This window comes from Anser brachyrhynchus (assembly GCF_964034855.1).
Source record: "Anser brachyrhynchus genome assembly, chromosome: 5".
Classification (NCBI taxonomy): Eukaryota; Metazoa; Chordata; class Aves; order Anseriformes; family Anatidae; genus Anser; species Anser brachyrhynchus.
This window is the reverse complement of record NC_137699.1, coordinates 54,807,621-54,830,318: the sequence shown is the minus strand read 5'-3', so window position 1 is coordinate 54,830,318 and position 22,698 is coordinate 54,807,621. Positions and strand designations below refer to the sequence as shown.

At 40.7% G+C, this 22,698-nt stretch overlaps 2 protein-coding genes and 1 long non-coding RNA gene across 11 annotated transcripts in view; 2 read left to right on the top strand and 1 right to left on the bottom strand.

Moving 5' to 3' along the window:
• The first annotated feature begins 1,876 nt into the window (after positions 1 to 1,876).
• On the top strand, positions 1,877 to 6,199 carry LOC308195845. Its single transcript, XR_013951879.1, has 2 exons — positions 1,877 to 3,353; positions 3,811 to 6,199. It is a non-coding gene; the product is annotated as an uncharacterized lncRNA (long non-coding RNA).
• A 2,817-nt stretch (positions 6,200 to 9,016) lies between these two features.
• Positions 9,017 to 13,454, top strand: LOC308195844 (uncharacterized protein). 9 transcript variants are annotated; one of them, XM_080593927.1, is made up of 6 exons: positions 9,017 to 9,156; positions 10,348 to 10,415; positions 10,822 to 10,872; positions 12,232 to 12,291; positions 12,492 to 13,043; positions 13,218 to 13,454. In XM_080593927.1, the coding sequence occupies exons 2-5, from the start codon at positions 10,359 to 10,361 to the stop codon at positions 13,035 to 13,037; spliced, it is 714 nt and encodes a 237-aa protein (XP_080450053.1). In that variant the 5' UTR covers positions 9,017 to 9,156; positions 10,348 to 10,358; the 3' UTR covers positions 13,038 to 13,043; positions 13,218 to 13,454. The 9 variants fall into 9 exon arrangements, with proteins under 9 accessions (XP_080450053.1, XP_080450052.1, XP_080450056.1 ...); XM_080593926.1 differs by having other exon boundaries at positions 10,819 to 10,872; XM_080593923.1 differs by lacking the exon at positions 9,017 to 9,156 and adding an exon at positions 9,693 to 9,896.
• A 1,042-nt stretch (positions 13,455 to 14,496) lies between these two features.
• Positions 14,497 to 22,698, bottom strand: part of DYNC1H1 (dynein cytoplasmic 1 heavy chain 1) — a 44,395-nt gene continuing 36,193 nt past the window's right edge. The window contains exons 64-78 of the mRNA XM_080593917.1: positions 22,276 to 22,351; positions 21,531 to 21,691; positions 21,137 to 21,248; positions 20,995 to 21,055; positions 20,490 to 20,613; positions 20,036 to 20,149; positions 19,592 to 19,762; positions 19,162 to 19,379; positions 18,866 to 18,969; positions 18,260 to 18,471; positions 17,363 to 17,516; positions 16,419 to 16,561; positions 15,851 to 16,019; positions 15,303 to 15,430; positions 14,497 to 14,879 (exon numbers count right to left, since the gene is read on the bottom strand). Coding sequence (XP_080450043.1) covers positions 14,751 to 14,879; positions 15,303 to 15,430; positions 15,851 to 16,019; positions 16,419 to 16,561; positions 17,363 to 17,516; positions 18,260 to 18,471; positions 18,866 to 18,969; positions 19,162 to 19,379; positions 19,592 to 19,762; positions 20,036 to 20,149; positions 20,490 to 20,613; positions 20,995 to 21,055; positions 21,137 to 21,248; positions 21,531 to 21,691; positions 22,276 to 22,351 — 2,076 coding nt within the window. The 3' untranslated portion in view covers positions 14,497 to 14,750. The remainder of the gene's footprint in view (positions 14,880 to 15,302; positions 15,431 to 15,850; positions 16,020 to 16,418; positions 16,562 to 17,362; positions 17,517 to 18,259; positions 18,472 to 18,865; positions 18,970 to 19,161; positions 19,380 to 19,591; positions 19,763 to 20,035; positions 20,150 to 20,489; positions 20,614 to 20,994; positions 21,056 to 21,136; positions 21,249 to 21,530; positions 21,692 to 22,275; positions 22,352 to 22,698) is intronic.

The window sequence follows — 22,698 nt, the reverse complement described above, 5'->3', positions numbered from 1 at the left end:
CTACTTCCAGATGAGCTGGTTAATTGTAAATGTACTTCACTGACTCTAGTCAGGAGACTATTACAACCAAACTGACTGCATCTGATGCACATTCTATCAAGTTTGAATAAGAGCAAGAAGTTGAAGGTGGTCTTGAAAGGGTCCTACACAGGACTCTATGCAGTAGAGGCACAGATGCTTTAGAGAATGATCAGTTAGACTAACAGGTTAGTAATTTGCAAGTCCTTATAGTGGAGCTTACAACCATATAGCTGCACCATTTGGGTCAAACCAAGGTAGCTTTTAATGAATTAGGAGGGAGAGGGTAGGAGCAAGTACTGAGCGTATTGCCCCCCTTTTTTTGGCAGCTCTCGATTTAGTTTACTACTTCAGCCTGCTAAATACTAATCTTTTTTTGACAAGACTTGAGTTTGGTTTATTAATGAGAACTGTATTTGTGACAGGACAGGTTCTTTTGTGTTGTAAAGGGTTATCTGTTTTAAACTAACTTCGGCATGTCAGTATACTGCATAGACATGTTCATTCATGCAAATAAAGTTCTTCCTCCAAAATGAAATCAAGGGGTTGAATATGAAAATCAGAAGCTCCTTCAGTATTAAGCAATCCCTAAAAGTCTAACTTGCTTGAATGCTTCTGTGGTGTTTTTTATGGGTGTTTCTTTGATTTCAATGCTTCAATAGAAACTTGCTGTGTTCTTTGGACTGCACTTGTGTTAGATGGTCATGCTTGTCACTGAGATGGAAGACCTGCACCATGAAGGGGAAGTGGCGTCTGCTTCCTAAGTTCATGAATGAAACATGCCTTCCAAAATGACATCACTACCAGTTCCCAGTGCTTTACATGCCATGTCATGTGCCCAAGTTTGTTGAAAAGCTTTTTCCAGCTATTAATGGCTAGAAATAAGTAATCTTTCAGCATCTACTAAATGACCTAAAAGTTGTGTGACTCCGTGTGAGACAGATGTCTTTCATGATTGTGCTACTCTATCATAGCTTAAAATGTCCAAAACTGCTTGAATTACAGGTATCTCAGGCTACAGAAGGGTTTGGTACTTTTCATGTTAGTGAAAGTTGCACACAGCAAGGCAAAGGTAAGAGATGGCAAAACATAAAACACACTTAGGCAATGAGGTGATGTATTTTTGTTCTCCCCTACCCCAGTATGGAAGCAAGAAAAGATCTACCTAAATTTAGTGTCACTTTCTAGGGTTTCCCTAGTTAATCTCCAGTTAAGATCCAGTGTTCAACAGCATAGTTAGGATGTCTTCCATGCATACAACTACATTCTCTTGCCATAGCAATATATGTGCTGTTGCTATAGTAATGAATGTGACATAAGGACAGATGCTGCCTTGGCTTCTAAGGGGAGTTGCACAGTTAAAAATGTGTGTCCATCAGTACTGACTTGTATTTTCAGACCATGGGTGATAAAAACTGATCAAAAGGTGAAGGCTTCATTCATCTTGGAGATGCTTAAATACTTAAAACTACTGGGTTGAATTCAGTCTGCTTTAGGTAACTTTTCCAAGGTCTCACTGGCAAGAATTCCTGGTATTGTACCAAAACTGAAGACTTAGCTTATATTACAATGCAAGTACTTCTGTGTCTTATAACTAGAATCTATTCTACAAGGTCTTTAGAATTGAGATCCAAAGGGTGCAATGGCATAGAAAAGACTGGAGACAGACTTAGATTCAGACAATGAAGTGATGACTCAAGTTTTCACCTCCCTTGGAAATTCATGTGTTAGAAAATAACACAGGTGAAACTCGGGGGTTATCTCCAGCATTTCTTGCAGAGAGACTGAGTTTCCTGCATTGTATTACTGGAGCGGGCAGACCTTAGATCTTGCAAAAAGGACACAAGGACAAAACAGGTTTTGTCCTTTTTTTTTTTGCATAGAATGTAGAACCCCTCATTGTCAGGTTTTTGCTGAAATGCATTTTAGCAAGTAAGAATAGCACCACAATAAGAACTTTGCTCGGCTACTGTAATGTAGCAAGTTCTAGGCTTCGTTTGTTTCACATAGTTTGTTACTTTTTAAATAGTAGATATTGCAGAGGGCAACAGTAGACTTTAGGAAAGGGGAGTGACCTTCTGATGGTAACTATGATGTCTTTCAGGGCTGTTTGACTCTACAGTGAGGTTCATGGTACAGCATTGCTGAGAATTTAGAAGTTTATTTTAAGCAGAAATGCAGCAAAGTTCAGTGAAGGCTTAGATACCAGTATAAAAATATTTCTGCTTATTGGAGCTTCAGTACAGTGGACTCAAACCGTGTTGAATAAGTGATTACAATGAAACCTTTATAGTTTGGGCCTGCACTCTCTCCTTGCCTCTGCGTTTAGAGATAATGTTGCTGTCAATTGAAGGTTTTGCTGAAATTCAGAATGTTTTCCTGTTAATACATAGTCATGAAATCGTAGCGGGATATTAAAATTGTAGCAGGGTATTAAGATACTTAATTCAGAAAGTACATGATTCCTCAGTTCTTGGAGGAAGCCTGGTACACTGTTCTGTAGGGATTTTTGAGCCTTAGGAGCTAAAGTGCTGGTGCCCCTATTGTTCTAGTGAAAGGCTCCCACCATTGTGTGCAATAGAGCCCCAAATTTGGATGGTGGCAGAGAAGCAAAGTAGCTTTCATTGTACTAGAAATGGCAACAAAGAATTAAACTTGGAGTCCCAAAGGTCCCAAGGAAAGGTGCAGAAAAAATATGAGTAAATTCTGTGCTGCGATGATTGAGATGGAATTGGATTTATTTCATAAAATGCTTCTTAGAACGCACTATTTGATAGTCATATATATAAAAACATATTTCATGGGCAATGTTGTGTCTTGAGTTTTTTTCAGGTGTTTTGCATTCATTTACAGCTGAATGTGAGAGGTTCGTTCATTCATGTTCTTAATTTGTAGTTGGAGATCTTAAAAATTTTATAATAGAAGCTTTTTGCAAATTCATCATTTCAGATGGTCTTCTGCTTGTGAGTAAATTAAACTTTTCTTAGATCAGAACTCGCTTAAGAGTGAGGACACCCTAAAGGAAGAGTGATGTGAATTTCAGATATGTTTTTGTCTTTGGTAGTTCATTATAGATTAACATTTAAATGTTCTTTATTTAAAACAAAGTAATCCTTACAAAGAAAAGTGATTTCAGACAAAGATGTATTTTTATGCTAGTCAGTTGTATAAACATTGTATTTTTAAAAATTAAGGTCAAAAAAAACCAACCCTGATGAATAAACTCAATCTCAACTATGGCTGGTCCAAGGAGGAGGAGATGTATTAGAGAAGCATTCAGTGTCCTTAGCAGCAGCATGAAGAGAAGATGGAGACATGCTTCCTTTCACACCAAGGTGCAGTTCTGATGGGATGGTGAGGGTGGGTGGCAAAGGCTGTTCGGCTTTTTTACCCCACTGCACAGAATTCTGATTTTGAACCATTAGGCCATTAAAGTAGAACCAAGTATTTCATCAGTGCTTTAAAATACAAGAGTTAGTATCCAAATGTATTTCACTGTTATTTTTACTTACCTATTTATGGTTGATTACAAACGATATTGTTGAGTTGCCTTTCTATATTGGAAAACGTATTCCATATATTTTTTCTGTAGTACCTTTTAAAACAAACAACATTTTTAATGAGGCCTTTTCATGTATTGTTCCTCCGTTTTGCTGGCCTCTGTGGCAGACGGTACCGTGCGCTGGAAGTCTGCAGGAAACCTTTACCCTGATATCTCAGTGATTCCTTTGGTAGGAAATGACCCAGATACTACAGAACTCGTCTCACTCACTTGGAGTCATTTTATTTTAGTTTTTAGATGCTTACTGTGGTTACTCAGAAGACAGATCACTTCACTCAAACTGCAGTATGAATTTCACTAGCGGTAAACATCAAAGAAGAGTTAAACCTGTACTGATGCATGACATGCCAGAGGCAGTAGCTCTGGGACAGCATTTCCCTTTAGAGGATCAACAGCTTGCTCTTCCACCTGGAAACGTAGTCCTGCCTGTTAGAGTGTCCCACAGTGATGTTTACATGGCACCAGAAAACAATTTTAAAACACCAATGGAAACAAATGTTAAGGAGAAATCTGCTTTTCCAACAGCCGTAGTGGAATTATATGAAGTGCCTCAGAGATCTGGAGCTAGTGCAGAGGCAAGGTGGCCCCAGAGGCCTGAATGCGCCTCACCCATGGATACTGAGCCTTCAAGATCTATGGGATTTCTGGAGAACTCCATCACAACTGCTTTGCAGCAACCCCCGCTACAAGAATGGGATGGTGATGTGTGAGCAAAGAACAAATGTCTCCAGTTCTACAATGCACTGCTGAAAACTTAATGAAAGAAAAATTCATGTCACCTGAAGTAGGCGTGGCTGTTATATTAACATCCCCAATACTTCATCCAGTCATTAATGCACTGTGAAACTTCTGAAATTTTCCTAGCTTCCTTTGGACAGTAGAGGTTGTATAGTAGAATTAAGGTTTCAAAATCATAATTGTTTATACATACAGGCAACTACAAGGAAAGGCTTTGTGAAGTTCAGGTGGTCAAGAAGGACAAGTCTATCTTAGGTTCTTACAAGTGCTGGTTGATAGGTCTGGAAAGGCAAGGCTTCTGGGAAGACAAATTCCCTCCTTCAGACTTCCTAGTTTTTTTGGTAGGGAAATAGGAGTACTGGTTCATCAAGGTACCAAAGTACTTTTTGTTGTTGTTATTGGATTAAAAGTAGTGCAGGGGATGATGTGATGTACGCGTGACTGAGATATTCTTGTTGCCTTTTCTCCCAGGTTGTTCCTGAGGCATTTCAGAGTCAGACTATAAAGGTAGCGTGCTGACTACTGCTAATTTTCTTCAGGCTCTTAAGTGGTTGAGCTACAAAGTTTGCCAAGCTAATCCCTTCTGCAATCATATAAATGTTTGTTATGCTTCATTAGTCTTGAACAATTTACTCGATTTTAGTCATTTTCTGAAATGGACACACTAGTTTTTGGCAGAGCTTATATATGTTGAGGCAGATCTGAAATTGAAGCATCAAGTAATTATGAAATAAGCCTCTTGGTCCCATGGTATTCTGTTCGTGTAGGCAGGTAAGGTAGCTGGCACTGGAGAGTTCCAATAGGAAGGGAGAGAGGTGTGAAGGACATTTCTTTCCTCTATAAATTGGGTGTATCTATCTGCGGCATCTTTGTTCCTGGGGGTGTTCCCAGCTGACAAGAACTGTTTCCAGCAGTCTCTGTGATAAGAGATGGCCAGATCACTCATGTTACTCCCTATCTTTTCAAAGAACAAAAGTCCAGCTGAAGATACCAGACTGCACTAAAGAAGTGAAATGGTGTCAGCTTCAAATGCAGTGGAGCCAGTCCTGGTAACCATCTGCCATGGAGACCAGTAAGTGCCTTGTGTTCTGCTTGAGAGGAGAGAGAGAGAGATGTACTTGATAGTACAACCAAGCAGCAATTCAGCAATTCCAGGGCCAGGATGTTATGAAATCACTCTGGGAAGCAAAGCCAAGTGTTAAGGCTGTTACACAAGGCAAATCCCTAAAGGCAGGAGGGTCACACGAGTTCAGTTCTTTGCAGATAATGATTTAGCACGGTCAGCATGTACTGTGACATTAGTTTCCAGGTGTACCATTTCAATTTGAAATTAGAGCCAGAGCAGAAGATTGTACAGACTGCAACATCTATTGAATGTAGTCAGAATTTAGAGTTTTCTTCCTGCTCAGTTCTCTTGCTTTTCCAGCAGTCTACTTTCCAGAGAGTATTAAGAGCAAGACAAAAGTTGTAAATGTTGGTGATTCCCATGGAAGGTAAAAACAAGATATGACATCTGCTCGGTATCCTCGTGGCACTTTTGCCAAGACATAACAGGTGGATTTGGGGATCCATGGAATTTTGATACCTATAGGTAGAAAAAAAGTATTGTCCTGTTGCCTGAATGGTGGTGTCACCTCGAGGTCCTGTCACACCTGTAGGATCCCGCAGACCCCTGCCAACATGAGTGAGCTCTGTAACTTTGAACTGAAAAGCTTTCACGTTTAGGCTGCTGGTAACAGCAATGTTCTACGCTGAATAGAAATTTCACCTGGAGCTTCTCTCTCTGTACTGAATGTATATATGAAGCTTACTGTATGATAAACAGGTTAAAGAAAGGACTGTGTGTACTCTTGAAATAAATAGATTTTGGAAGGTTTGGTAAAAGTGGCTACCAGCCAGAGAAATGGTTACATTGCAAAAACTCAACCTAGTCCTCTCCCAGTTTATGAAGTCCCCATTCAGCTTTTTTGCTGCCCACTGTTCAATCTGCCTGTCTCAGCAGTGGTGTAACCAAAATGGTGAACAGAACAAGCTGAAACCACAAAAAACTGGCTGATTTATTGTATTCCTCAAGTGATTCTGATGCGTCCCTTGATGTTCAGTTGGCATGAAAGCCATTGCAAGTAGCAATTAAAACGAGCAGTATGCATTTCGATAAACCAGCCACACATTCAGGCAAGAAAGAACTCCAAGTCAGAAAGCAGAAGGCTTTTGTTGAATGGTCCCCAGAAGTTTGGCAAAACATTAAGTTAAAATAAAAGCGGAGCAGAATATATATGTGAGAAGTCTCCAGAGTAACTTCTGTCCTTCACCTGTTAGGATTACATCACAGTGGACACAGTGGTGCCTACCACGAATGTATGTGTAGAAACAAGAGTTGCAATGTTCAACTACTTAGCTGTGTTACCACCTGCAGGTAGCTCTGAGAATTAGGTCCGGTGTCTGCAGTGCAGCTCATCAGGCGGGTGCAGTGACTTCTGTCAGCTTTCAGCCAGGGCTTCACATCCCGGCTTCTTCAGATGATGTAATTATTGATGCAACTGAACTAAGTCTGGGAACGTAAAGAGAACTTGACAAACACACACACACAAAAACACCTTACTAGTCATGTGTAACTGGTTTTAGTAAGTGGAGTTTTCATTTTCACACTCTGACCACCTTCCCTGCCTTCTCAGTATCCACATTACAAGACCCCAGCCTCAGATTACAGACCCCTTAGTCAAGCGGCTAAGGGAACTGAGGCAGCCAAAATACCATCTTTACTCTTAGGGCCTTGAAGGAAAGAAGGGCATGTGGACATTCCAGGGGCATTGATATAAAGCACTTCATCTTCAGAACATCATCATCCTGTCAAAGAAACTCATGGGTGACTAAGGAGCTATATTTCAAGTCAGGCAAAATATTTCCTCTCTGGTACTCACAAACTTGGAAGTAAACCAGCAATGGTCTGGCCAGCCTTTAAAAATGAAATTCCTTCTCCAAACGTTAGCATGGCTTTCTGGCTTAATAAAACACAAGTTTTACATATTTGCTGTGCAATGTCCACTATATGCATCAACAACCCAGGAACTTACAGGAGGCTTTCTGAAAAGTGTGAAGATGTGTCAGCTGCAAGCCGTGGGAGCTGGTCCTCAGCCTGAGGAGCTTTGGCTTCTGACCAAACAGCTGCCGGGAAATGCTAAGCATGTAGCTCTGCTACAACTGCGCAGAAATGCTGACAGCAAAGTAGTGCTAAAATGTTGCTGCATGGTAAAGTTAGACTGTGGCAATGTAACAAAGTAACTGCTAAATGCCCAATTCCCAGCTGGCCTTGGGTTGTGTTTCAGAACCTAGGGATCAGCATGTGCCTCCACAAGATGAAAATCTTGTTTCTGGTCACTTGACTCAGCAGGAATGATGTTTCACAGCTTCACTCACATGATGGTTAACGTAGCTCTCATGAAATAAAGCATTGAAGAAAATCTCTCTCTTCCCTGTTGAGCTGTTTCTTGCCTTATATATTGATTTAAACACATCAGTGCTCTCAACCAGTGTTAATTCATTCCCTTTGTGAAATGGTTTTTCCAAGGTCATGCATCAAGGCACAAAAGCCAAGAACAGAACCTCTGCTTTAACTACCAGTTCAGGTCTCCAGCTCGTGCTGCCTCTGACGTACAGAAGAAAACCAAGAATCTTAAAAACGCCCATGGTTTGTATACCACAAAATATCCACTATTGGATTTGCTCCCAAGGGATTATTTACAACAGCTAGCTCAGAACATGGCATGTCTGTACTCACAGACTAGGGCAGACACCAAGGACATGTCTTTGTCTTCCAAACCCTTCTGTCATGCATCACAGAGAGAAGACTTCATGAAGAAGAGAATGGGATGTTGTTGTGTGCAAACAGCTGTGAGTACAGGAATTCAAAGGCTGGCTTTGTTCTCCCTCTCTCTCTTTCTCCTAAATGATCAACAGTCATATATTAACCATAATAGCTGCTGTAGGCTTTTCAAGGTAAGCTGCAGAAATGAGGAAACTGCAGCACCAGTTGTAGTTCAGCCATGCTTGCAGTCATATACGGCACCATATGTGCAAGTACAAACGAAGTAAGGGATAAAGCCAATTACTGTTAAGCAAATCAGCTTCAAACTGTGTTTCTAACGTCTTTGTTCACAGCTTGATTTTAATAGGAAGTTAAGTCAAAGATTTCCTGAACTGCTGATAGACAGAAACACTTCCACAGTGTGAGATGAGCTTGCAGTTACTACAGTACCTTGTTTTCAGCTTGTCACGACACTCTAGGGCTGGACTGAAACATATTTGATTTGTATTCCACCATGGGTTGACCTTTTTGTGGCTGCAGAACTTCATACTCTGTACCTCCTTCATCTGATCAACTCAGGTAATTTGACTAAGTATCTTGCTTCAGACACTCCCTATCACAACTGAAGTAAAACCACTCTCACTGCAATGAGGTTCCATCTTGCATTTTTAAAAATATTTTGTGCAGGGAAGATGTGATTCCCAATGTCACAGTTCCACCTGTAATCCCTCAGAGACTAACAATTTTCTTGATTACCACCTGATGTGTCCTTATTGCTAACATCTGTTGCTTGTAAAGCATTAGTAGCTTCTTTGGGCAGGCATTTTGAAAGAGAAAGTTTTCTAAAGCCATGTTGATGGTCGTATGTGCTCATTCAAACCAGCTAGCACTGCAAGCACTTACTTAGCACTTCTTCAATCCCACTTCAGTGGTGTAGGAGACTCTTGACTGGTCTCTGTTCTGATGTGGAAGCAGTTGAAGGCTCCAAAGAGGGGAGATAATTATTAGACTGGTCTCAGCCTGGGCAGTAAAGGTAAGGAGGTGGAAGAGGAGCTGTCAGGGGAGAAGAGGGGTGTATGTGATAAGGTGTACATAGCTCAGCTGGCGGGAGGAGCGGAGCAGAAGTTGTCTGGAGTGTACTGTGAGCTGCTCCTGGTGCAGCCGCTCTCCCTCTCATGTCTCCTGGTGTTTTTTTCAGGGCAATGACCAGCTCCTGGCTCCACTGACAGACCCTAGTTTCACTGGGGCTCTTATACTCCCTTGACTATGGATTATTTTCTGAGGGTTGTGTGAATGGAAAGGGGCTACAGAAAATAAGTGTGGGGGGGGGGGGGGGTGATGCATCTCTGGCTGCCAGGCCTTGCAAACTCAACTGCAGAGCTGTGTGCTTGTCTGCATACAGGTGTGCTTTACGTATAACAAATGCAATGAGCAGAGTGCTCAGACAGCCATTCTCTGCAGATTGCTTCTGCAGACCTCCCCACAGCTGGCTCTCATGAAACCCTTTTGTGAAGGAGTCTGGAGCCTTTGGTTGTGGCAGAGAGGGCTTTGCCAGGAGGCCTTTCCCCTCCTCTTCCTTGCTTTACTTCCACCTTTCTCAGCAGAGAGGTGTTTCTGTGCTGAGGGAGCTGAGCGGCGGGAGCAAGAGGGGGCTGGGAGCCCAGGCATATAAAGCTGGAGGAGGGTGCAGGTGGTGGAAGAAGATGGCCTTGGTGGAGAAGAGGCGGCGGAGGCGGCATCGGGCTGGGCAGCATGTGGAGGGGCTGGGGAGAGGTGAATCTCCTGCAAGCAGAGCCCCTGGGGAGGGCAGGGGGTGTGTGGGGACCCCAGAGCCAGGTGGGAGGGCTGGGATGACGGGTGGCTGAAAGTGGCTTTGTGTTCGCTTTCTCTAGCCTAGTCTGGTGTCTTGAGTACAGACACCTCTTTGAGGATCTTGTAGTGCCATTTCTTAAAACAATCAAACAAAAAACCTTTACCAAATGTAAGCTGCTGCTTCAAAAAATGTACATCTTTCTCATGCTGCACGAATAACCAGTGAATCAAGCTGTTGTTTTGGTAGAAGATAGGGGTTGCTTCTTGTTCAACAGCAGCTGCCTTTGATTAGTAACTTAACACAGGCTCTATGAAGGATTGACAAACCTTTCTAGCATAGAGGGAGTTACCATGTCTAGGAAACATTGAACTTTCTCTGATGTATTTTCTTACCCTCTTCCTGTTTTGTCAGATGCTCAGGAAATGAAGGATTCTGTTAAAAGCTCGGACTACATAGAAAGACTAGCACATAAATACATGGTAACATTTTTTTCTAATTGCTGTTTCTTTATGCCCCTGTTAAAGTGTAATTTAGATTTAGTTAGCTGCTTTGTCAGTAGCCTGATGGTGCAGATAGCTGTGCTGGAAAATATTTCATGGGGAGCATGTGTGAATAATCAATTCAAATGGTATCACCTGCAAAGAAACAAAAAAGGAGGGAGGAAGCTTTAGGGGGAAGAATAAAGGGCTTCTATTTTTGCTCATTTCTCACTTGTACAAGCCAATCAGCAACACAAATGTGGGATGTTTGAAAAGACAAGCTGAAAAGCTGAAAGCTTTGGAAAAACACAGAATCTATGGTTTGTACTAGAGCTTCGGTTTCAACCCAAAGCTGCCTGCAGTTCTGCTTTGAGCAGTATTTCTTCCCTTTCTTCCTCCGCAGCAGAAGTGCATCGTAGAGTCAAGTACAGAGTCAGAGTCTGAATCCAGTGCTGAGGTGAGGCTCGAGTCTCTGGGGTGTTTTGGTGGTGATGAGCATCTCTAATGCCTGGCATCCAACGCTGCTCTTCCCTACCTTTGATCTCAGTAGGGAGAGTCCAAGGCGTGGTTGTTGGGGTTCTTTCTTGAGACTGTAAAATGAAAAGGGGGCAGGGGAACAAAACAGAAAATCCTACAACATCGTTTGGTTCATCAGGCTCTTCCTCACAACTGTTATTAAGTTTAGCAAAATTAGGTGGGGGAGGTGCAGGAGTGAGGCAGGAAAGTACTAGGTTTGACATACTTTCCCTGCTAAAACATGCTTAAAGCTGCCCTAGGTTGTCTCTGGTGGTTGACTTTTGGCAGCTCTGGTGCAGCTGGGTTTCTGCAGGGCTGGGCAGAGACTGCCTGCTGAATGCTTGCTTCAGATGAGATTGAGAGCAGCTCTGTTGGTGGGGCAGTTATGAATATCGCTAACTTCCTGAACAGTTTTGTCTGTCAAACCAGTGTGTTTAATATCAATAGGAGGAAAAAAAAAAACAAACACAACTTATTCTGGAGTAGAGATCTGGCTTGTTTTTTTTTTTTGTTCACCCCTTTCACCAGCATGTGTTGCTAAATTCTGGTGAATTTAATCTGTGTATGCATCCTAAGTCTATGATGTGGAAATACAAAACACAGCAGAACATAGCTGTAATTACTGTTGTGAACCCTGAGTTTTGTTGATCTTGGGAACTTTGTAGGTAAGTTTCTGCATCTGGGCACTTAAACCAAGCTTACAGAAATACTGCGTGTTACTGGCTCTTGTCAGCACCTGTAGGTATAATGCGAAAAATGAGCACCCCCAAGAGCTCTGATAAGTATCGTGGAAGCACAGAGCCTGCCAGAGCCTTGACTGCTGTTCCTGTGCTGAGACAGGGTCTGTGCTACGTGAGTCCTGTTGGGAACTTTTGTTGTAAAAATTCATAATGAAGGTGAATTTCAGATTGTACCGAACGTAAAAGAAAAAAAGTTGACCTAATTTGAAGGGAAAGCTCTCCAACCTCTAAATTACATGTTCGCTACTATTAAATTCTGATTTTGTTTATGTCTGATAGTAGGGTATACAATTACTCATTGTTCTCTTCATAGTGACATCTTAAGTGCTGTAGAATTTACCATAGCTCTCCTTAGTCCTTCTATTTTAGTGCCTTTTTTTTTTTTAAACCAGGCCTTTAGAAGTCAGACTGTCTGATACATATTTTTATTAACTTTGGGGGGGAGGGGGACAACCTGGCTTCCTCTTCTCCAGGTTTTTACCTGCTTTAGTTTTACTTCAAGTGATCAATAATTCATGGGAAGATGCTTTATTAGACCTATGTAACCTTCTCTTAAATAGGTCGTGCCTAGCCTCCTTGCTGAAGGACTCAAGAAGGCAAGGGACTCGAAGGGATCACAAGTAGGTTCAGCCTATAGCAGCCCTGTTTTCAGTGTATAACTCAAAAAATAAAATACGGGCTGGGATTGTGTGGATAAACAAAACTTCCATAGTAAGTTTATGACTTGTTACGCTGAAGAGCTTTTTAAGCCCATTGTATGCTATTCTGTATTTTTTTCAGACAAATAAGCATTCACCATATTTATAAAGATCTGTTTCAGTTTTTAGATCCTTATGATGGTGATTCAGAAGATGCATCCATACACTCTGACTGCAGCTTGAATTCTTTAAATAGTACAAAAGTTGCACCGTGGGTGAACAGTGCCCCAAAAGCAATGGCTTTGGAGAATGCTGATGCTTCAGAAGACAGAGAGGCCTTCCCTGAAACTCTGCACTGGTTCTGCCCAGAAACAAAAATTGGTGAAATCCACACCCAGATAGCAACTGACTGTAAAGCACCCCCGGAACTTGCTAGCCAACAGAAGGATTTCTCAAGAAGCCTGTCACAATCCTCTGAACTGACTAGAGCCACAGAAGCACTTCCCTCCATGTGGCTGACACCTGACTGCTCCTTACTGATGGGTATTAATTCTTCAGCCTCTGCAGATCCGCTTGCAAGTCCAGGTGACAGTGTTCCACAAACCATGCTAACAGATGACTCTGATGAAACAATGTCCAAACAGCCACTAATTAAAAGAAAACAAGGAATTTCCACTGCAGAGGGTGCTGGTGAAAAACTACGAAGAAAGAAATTTCGTGCTATCTAACCTGAGGTATGAATATCTATCTCTCTCTCTATATATATATAGAAAGACCTCTTTGTTCTATAACATGAACCTGGTAGACATTTTTTTTGCAATGGTATGTTGAGGAGGGAAGGATGAATGACTAAATTGCTGTTGATTTTCCATACCTAATGCTTACCCCTCCCCTTTTTTACTCCACAGTGTTTGCTCTTCATTTGTCTGACCTGCTGTATGACAGGAGGGAAGCAGCTGTATGGTGAACGACTCTACAGGTTTGACTACAAACAATTATGTTAAGCTGAAATGAATGTAGCAATCTAGCTTTCATTTATTTTTTCTTTAATCAGAGTTGTTGACTTGTATTATTAATGTATCTGTTCCTACCTGTTCTGAACAGTATTTTTGTTATATATGCTCAGTACATCTGCCAGTTTAGAATTTACAATGCAAAGTTGAACACAGTATCTGTAAGTACTCCTCTTCCTTAGTGAGAACAATCATGAGTTGTGGAAGTGTGGTGCATGCTGATGGGAGGTCGGTTGGTCAGTAAAACCTCTCTGATCTCCCTCCTTGATGATAAACTTTTTAGTAGTTTCCTTCCCACATAAATGGACTATACCTGCAGAAGTATGATTGCTTGAAATATGCCAGTACCAATTACCTCTGAAAGCATTCAGAAACTGTTCATATTGCATGACTGGCAGAGATTAATTTCAGACTTTTTAAAAATGCCTAATAAAGGTAGCTTGTACCATTCTCTTAACAGCTGCATAATTATGTTATTAAAGTAACTTTTTCCCTTCAGTTTGGAGATAAGTTAGTTTTTAATAGGCTTCAAAACAAAGTGGTTAGAGCAAGTATATCTTAAAATTCAGAGCCCTTTGCCTGTGTAAGCATCCAATCCATCTACTGAAAGTTTTACTTAAACCAGGTGTTAACTGAAATAATCCAGTAGGAAAAAAATAACACAGAAACAATCAGGAGAAGATACTGAAAGGTAAGTAAGCCACATGGTGACAGTACTTAGACATTCAAATCTAATGCTATCTTCCTGGGTTAAAGAGACAGGAAACTGGAGCCTTATGTTACCATAAAAGCAGCTTAAGAGAGAGAAATCCCTGTAGTCAGTAGGACAAGGAAGTCTTGTTAAGGATAGTCTAGCTTCTGAATGCATCTCAGCAGCTGCGTAAAAGCAGCCTACTTCAAACAATAGCCAGTTTGAATAACTTATTGAGTATCAGACCTCATGGCACATAATGTCAGGCCCCTTGTCTTGCTGCATTAAGGACTTTCTGTTTCAAGGTTCTCGTTTCTGTGCTCTCGACACACGGTTCTTGGTGCTGAAAGTTAGCTCAGTGAGCTGTGAGAAAGTCAACACTATGCTTGAATACCAATTTATTTATTAGTTGTTATTCTCTGAAAAGATCATAAGTATTTTTTCCAGACCAGTCACCAGAATGATTCCAGAAATAGTCAGAAGTCTTGCTATAGATTTTATTTCATATAATATGATCCAACTAATACCACATGTCAATAACGGTCTAAAAAATCTCATATGCTTTTCCTTCAAATAAATCTGGCCTACCAGCTTTCCACTACACTCCCCCCTTCTTTCTAGTCAACTTCCCACGAATCCATCTGCCAACCTAGCCTAACCATATCAGCTACAAAGTATAGGTGAAGAATACACAGAAGACTGACAAGGGCTACAGTATTACCAAACAAAACAGTTTTTCACTCAGTGCAGAGAACTGCAACACCACGTTCATAGAAGCTGCGAGGGTCTTCCTTGGTTGCTATTTCAAAGTCCACTGTGAAAATCAGATCTGCACGAGTGAAGTTCAGATAAACCGGTAATGTCACCTGGGAAAAAACGTGAGTACAGAGGAGTTACACAAGGCAGCCGAAGAGTGCTAGAAGCTTCTATACCACTAGGTGGTATTTATGAGAGAGGAATTTAGTCTCGGGTAACTCAATATGCAACAGGAATAATAAATTCACTTTAAAGCATAGCTTTCTTTAATTTATTCATATGAAATTTTGTCTTGAACAAAGCACTAATGTTTTTGGATGCTTCTGTCTCCTCTTAACCTAACTACAACTGAAAGACCTAGTTAATGCTACCCTCTGATACTGAGAATATTAGGAAAGAACGATTTTACTTGTGGTACCAGAAAAAAGGTAGCATTTCAGAAAAAAAAGATTGTCTGGACAGCCCCAAGAAGACACAATTGTAAGAGTTGTTTTTTAATATATATATTTAAAAATATTTTTATCAATACTTACAACATTCGCTTTTTTATCAGCATTTGTCTGCTTGATCCAGCGAAGCTGTGTAATGGGCAGTACGGTTGAAATAGCATTTGAAAGTGACAGCTTGTTGTTACTGCATGTGGCTCCCTGAAGCTTCAGGCCTGTAAATTGAAATACACTTTAGAGTTCCAACAGCTTTCATATATCCAGACAAAGCAAGTCTCCCTGTGTATCATTTAAGGACTGTGATGTTAATCCACCGAAGTTTTGTAAGATGTTTTAAACTATAGCCATTCTGGTTCTCTGTTAAGTCCTCTAAAAGTGCTAGTATTTCATATCCCCCAAAGAGAGGTTGTAAAGTAAAAGATACTCTCCAATACTGCTTAAACATATACTGATCTGAATCTTGGGATTTATTACCATTACAAACACTTCCCTATTAACAAGATCTTTAAACAGCTTCAAAAAGTGTGTAACTCTTGCAATGATGTGACTTGTTCATTTAATTCAGCCCGTTTAAGACCAGGGGCTTCTGAAAGTGCTGTAGAACAAGGACCTCCTTCTTCCCACAGTAAGTTTACCTGTAACTCCAAAACTGCATGCATCCAAGACCGCGTTCTGTGTAGTTGTAACATTGACCTCAAGACAGAGCTCTTCAAGGGACCAACTGTTTGCTTGGGCAACATACTGTCGTGTAGCAGTGATATATGCCTCTGGTACAAACAGGCCTCCAAGGCACACATGGATGTTCTAATTAAGAGGGGAAGGGGAAAAAGATTATCAGTGCATATGGCTGCGGTATTAATTAGTGATTATCATAAATGTTACTTCATCAATCCAAATTTGCATTAAAATGTTCCTGCTGCTGGAATACTATACAGTTACTATGTAATTGCTGAACTGCTTTTTCCTCTAAGGCTACATTTTCTGTTGTAAAAACACTGTTCCCCTCTAATCCATATTAACTGTTAACCCTGCTAGGCCTCACTAGAGTACCAGGAGATACTCAACAGTATTCACAAGCACATTTAGGAGAAGCAAAGCTATTTTGCCTAACAAAACTGTAAGAAGTCTTGATATGAAGACTCCATCAAGTCGTTATGCACCTAAATTCAGATATAACCTCTAGATGATATTGGCTCAAGATACCTTTAGTTCTTTTGCTCCACCAGAGGCAGCCGCCTGGGAAATATTCTGCAGTTGTTTGATGCGTTCACTGAAGTCAGACACCCACTGGATAACAGTCATACCAGCTGGCACTGTGTAATGAGACCAGCTGCGAGGCAAAATCCCTATGGAAAATGGGATTTAAATTAAGTTTTGCTTGCATACAGGTTGCAATTGTGCACTATTTTGAGACTTTAACCATTTCTCTTTTTCTCCTAATAGCCATTTAAAAGTTAGACTGGGACACAAGCATCTATTGCAAGGCTCCTAAAGAAGTGAAAGCATTTACCAAGGTTTCAAGGCAGGTGGCCTCCGGGTCAAGTACTTAAAATACCATCCAGTTACAGAAACCCTTCAACAGCAACTTCACTAACACACAGGTATATAGTGTATTAACATATCTTTAAGTTTTCTTGAAGGTTTGAATGCTTTAGAAAGAACTGAAGAGGCCAAGTTACAGTGTTTTAAGAAACATTTTTGTTCAAAGGAGATATCTGAAGGGTACTTCAACAACAGATCTTCAAGTATTACTAGAAATAGAAATTTACCTACAACCCTGAAAGAGAAATTTAGAAAACTCATATATTTGCCAAGTGATTTTTTTAGGAGAAATGTTACTCACTTTGTGGTATCAGCAACTTTGTTCCATCACAATTTACAGACTGAAAGAATCTAGAAAGATTTCAGCTTAGAAATTAAGCTGCTAACTTAAACTGCCTGAAGAAGTTTAATATTACCTACCTCAATTTGAAATTCCAAACTAAGCCAATTGGATTTTTATGCTCAACTCAAAAGGGTTGCCTGTGCCGAAGGGTAAAGCCACTCCCAATTTTCCTGCAATTAAGCTGCTGAGCGTAACAGCTTCTAACTTATAGAGTGCAAGAGGCAAGCAAAGCCCTGGGAGATACCAAGTTGAATTACCATACCTTTCACCAGTTCATTTATAAGTGTACGCAGGTAGTTGGTTTGTTTCTTTTTTCCTTCACACACTTGAACCACATCTGCAAGGTCCTGACGCACATCCTGAAGCAGCTTAGCTCCCATTTTCACCTCTCTCTCGAAGAACCGGAACAAAGGATCCTGATTGACAAAACATACAAAGTAAGCTACTTTAATCAAAATTCAACATTCTTGCTGGAAAAGGGGTAGTTTTACTAACACTACAACTAAAACTAGACTTTTAGTTGAACAATTAATGCAGACTGCCTGCACCTGACACCTTCCAAACAAGGGTGGATTTCTTGTCATCAGCTACAAAAGGTTCTCAACTACTATCCTAGATTAAGTCTTTAGAAGCAGTTTGGCAATCACAGCCATATTCAATTCCAATGAGCTTATTCCTGAGTTAGTGCTTAGGTTAATCCTGTCCAGATCTCAGGAGTTTCCCCCTGCAATTTGTTCTCACTTAGCAGGAGCTGCTGCCATAGGTCCCCTCACTCTCACTGAACTTTAATACAAAGTAATGTGTGCTGGCTGTAAAGGCAGTACCATAAGTAGCAGTCAGTGTGCTACAAGTACAAAAGGAAGCACTTGTTTCTTGTTACCTGATCACAGAGAAGCTTCAGAAGCAGTACCTGTGATATGCAGTTTACAATTATATTTCTTTAAAGAATTTCCCAGAAAAACACAGGACCACCTTCTAAGAGCATTTCATGAAACCCAGTGGGGCATGCAAGGGGCTAGGGCAGTCAGAATCAGCATCGATACAGGTTCCACTATCCTGTGTAACAGCTTAATTGGTACTTGAAATCAAAAGGCACTGATTTCACATATTAGAACTTGTGTGACTCCTATGTCCATGTTAGATAAAACTTAATTCTTACCTTAATGTTTTCCACAGTCCGCTTCAGATGATTTAGAGTCTGTGGGATAAGGTGAAGCCAGTTAGAGGCTGTGGTATGCAGTGTTCTCATCCAGGCTGGGCGACCATCTGATGTAGAATCTGTTCTCGTCTTCTTCTCAGTTTCTGCATAAGCTAGATCATCTTCATCCTCCAGCATCTGCATTTTCAGCATTTTACTGATCATATCTATGCCTAAAACAGAAAATATGCTGTTAGTCAGAGACGCACTGGCATCAAAATGAAAACACCCTACTACATAGAAGTAGGACTTTTTTTCCCCCAGTCTAGACCTAAGATTCAGAACTGTCTAGCTGCACGTGTTTCCAGAGGTGACAGTAAGGCCTTCCAGAATGAAGATGGGACCTTGACATCTGGAAGGCTGAATATAACTGGCTTTTGAATTCACAAGTGAACTAGTAAGTTTCTGAAATGATAGTGTGTTTAAACTGCAAAGGTTAAACTGACTATGTTGAGGGTGGAGGGGAAATCCGAATTCTTCAGCAGGACTTATATTTCTCATCTGCTTTTTAGTTAAACTATCAGCTTTCCAATGCCCATAAGACATTGTTGAAGTTCTGTTTTTTACCTTGTGTGGTGAGAAGAACTTTCTCTGCGTTATTTGGCAGGCCCAGCCATGATGGTGTCTGTGTATCTGGCAGCATCTCAACCCACTGGACAAATTCTTCACGCCTGCAAGTCATGATTTTGGTATTCATTAGAAAGCTTCCCTCCCTCAGTTATAATGCCAAGGCAGTTCTGTGCCCAGGAGAAATGTTTACACAGACAAATTCCAGCACACAAAGATACAGGTTATGCTTTACATGTTTTTGTTTTAAAAAAAAGAAAAGTTGTACGCAGTGATCAGCTGAAGGAGAAAGATACCTGATTCCATCTGGCATCTGAATATCTTTGTGTCCATCAACTTTGCAAGCAAGTTTGAATTCACTATCAAAACTTAGAGTAGTAAACAGACGTTCCAAGAAAGTGTTCAATAAACGTTGATCAAATTCATTATCAATGCGGCCTCCATAGATAGACTGTGCCATCAGTGTCTTTAATGCAGACCAGGGGATTTTATCAGGTGAAATGTTTTGGCGGCCCTGTGAGTAAAATGCAATGTAATTAGTAGGAAAGCATCATTTCCACCTCTCCTCTGACAGAGGAATCAAACTTAAGAACTAAGTTAAATTGCCACCAGCTTATTTCAGCCTACTCATCTAAGTTACTGAAGGTTTCCAGAACAGACTTCCTCAACTGAAGATCTCACGTAATCTAAATACTATCTGTACCTGATGTACACAAGACTACTTGCCTTTGCTGTATCATCCAACCATGTATCTACTGTGTCACAGGCAGATCTCAGATCAGACTCTCCAAATTCATACTTCTTGGACCAACCCAGTGGAGCATAGCGCAAACGCTCTTGAATAATTGCATGGAACCAGGCAAGGAGGAAATACAAACGAGCACGTTCATTTGGAGACTAGGAAGTAGAGGAAAAAAATACACTTATTACCCAAGTGAACTGATAAAAATCAAAGCCTGCAAAATGGCTAGAATGTGTCACATTTAATGCTAGATTGCTACCAGAATTGAGTATATTCTATTAACAGAAGGAGCAACTACTACTTTACTACTGGGTGAACAAGACATTTTATGTATACCTTGAAAGCTGACATTTTATCATCTTTCTGAAGTACAATTTTAGTAACACAATCTGACATTTACATTTTACCCATACAAGTCACAGCCTTACCTTGCACATTCTAGAAACTGGAATGCTACTGAAAGTCCGCAGCATGTTTGCCTTTACACCAGGAGGAGGTTCAAACACAAAGATTCGGCCAGCACGTAACAAATTCACTGGCACCTAGAAGAGAAAAGGTAAACCCAACTTCTTTAGCCTTCACTAAATTAAATCCTTCTAACAGCACACTTGGCATTAGCTTCAAAACCCCAGAACCTCGTTGTAAGCACACAGTGAAATCCTGTCTTTCATTGGGAGTGTGGGGGAATCGGTGAAAGGAATGCTATGAAGTGTGCAGGTACACTTCGGTTACTAAAACCCAAGGCTAGTAACTACTCTGGCAACATGTGTTCTCCTTCCATTAATGCAGGAAGGCAGTCACGAGAAATCCTTCCCTGGGCAGCATTCCTGGCTCTGCAGGCCAATTGCTGTACCACAGCATCAAATTTCAGATCAGCATTACCTTGGGATTGATCTCCATGGTAAGGAAGAGTCTGAAGCAAGCATGGGGTTGCAGGGAATGTAGTTTCTTTTCCAGTTGCATGAGCCAGCCAGGAGCCAGGTGAACATTCTTCAGCATTACCCATCTATGAAATTTTGAAACAAAACAAGTGCTTTTTAGCGTACTACTTATGGACCCTTGTTATTATCACCACAAAAAGTAACAGAATCTGGTATTAATGCTACAGGTTTTCCTCCTCCTTTTAAACCTTTCTTCTACATAGAATCAGTCACTGCTGTAAATAGCTAACTTTCCTGTTCTGCAGATACAACCTACCTCTCTCCTTGAAAATATGTAAGTTAAGCACCAGTTGTAAACAGGTGTGCCTAAGTTATTATAAATTTCAGTTCAGAAAATTGGGACTATTTTTTCTTCACAATTTTATCTATTTAGCCAATTGATTATTCCCAACCCAGTTCACCTTTCTACTAGACAGTATTCCAGCTAAAAAGTAGATAGAACTTACCTTCCAGATTTCACTGCTGTGTTTATTGCTTTGTCTGCTTGGTTAAACCCTTCAGCAGAGCCTAAAAGACAGAAGGTTGCTTAAGCTCTTACTGCTAACAAATTAATTTATGCTTAGATAATGAGAAGTGGCACGTTCTTACCAATAGCAATAGAAGTAATCTGTGTGTTCTGCTCAGCTGCAAGGTCTTCAACATGACCACTGGCATCATAACCCGGCACTGAGCACATCAGCACAGGGGTATTAGGTTTCACCTATTGTACAGTAAGTTTCAAAAGATACAAAGCAGTCAGTACATGAATACACAATAAGTGCAGTAAGCTCAGTCTTTCTTCCCTCTGATCAGCTAAAGACATTCCATCACTCTTATTTTTTCCTATTAACAAACAGGAAAACAATCCGTTCTTCATATCACGGGCAGAAGTGTAAGTAGAAGAAAAACGTCCTGTGAACAGGTTTACTCACGATGGACCTCATGCAAAGTGGCACTGAGCATTACATCAGGAAATTTAGCCTTCCAGAAACGGGCAGGTTACCTCTGTATCTACAATGTGCGTCAGATCTAAAGGCTGCTCCATAATGGACATGAATGACTCTCCAAGATTCGTTGAAACGAAGGTATGCGCCATTGCCAGTAGACGATCTGGACGGAAGGCCTGGATCAGAAGCAAGCGATGTATGGCCTGTCCAATAGGAGCTGAAAAGGGGAAACAGAATTGGACAGGTAAGAAACCAACCCCCAACACCTACCTCTTACCTCTTTTCAATTCTCCATTCGATTTTTCCTGTCTCGTTCTTAAGACTAAATGAAAGATCTTTTGCAACATATTAATAATGGAGTGCTTTATACTGTGTTCACCTGGACAGTCCAAAGAAATGCACCAGTTTCAGTGGGTTTGCTTTCCATGACATTTTAATTACCTGCTCAATGTCTCATTTTGTGAGCCTTCTAAAAGCCTGTCTTAATAGGATGCTTCGTGACTGTACTAAAATGCTACTTGTTTACAAAACCTACAGTCTAGAAGTGCCATGATATGCTTTTAAACTTCCAGAGACAACAAATCTCTTCTCATCATCTCACTCATTCCGTAACCTGTTGCTGTTGTTTTTAAAAATAAAAACAGACTGAAGTTCTTCTGCAATCCCACGTTCATGATTTTCCCAGTCATTTAGGTCCAAATTCCCGTTCTATTTTAAAATTGCTTTAAAATCTAGTCAGTTCTCCCTAGACTGAAGTCAGTAAAGTAGGATTGGTGTGGACAATAGTGCAACTTAACTTACTTGCAGGTTTTTCTTCAGTCCAAAGGTATGGTACAGTTTGCTCTGGTGAACTGCTATCCAGCCAGATACAGAATTGCTGTATTGAAAGAAAATGCAAAATACTTGAAATGGAGTTTCATGGCACCAAAACTGTGCTGTATGGTCCAGGTCCTGTTCATGATGCAACAGAGATCTTAAATTTCAGCCTTAAAATCTAGAATTTAATGCACTGAAGAAATGTTCAGCTATATACCAGCCTTCAGTAAGAAACAAAAGATTGCTAGCGTAAGGTTGTATTTAAAATAGCCCAAGCTCTAACAGCCTTCCATTTGCAAAACCCCTTCTAGATTTTTTTTTTAAAAACACTAAGTAGCTATGTTTAATCAATGAAATGTACAACAACTTCTTAAGACTTTTCCCATTTAATACTCATGTCCTACCATC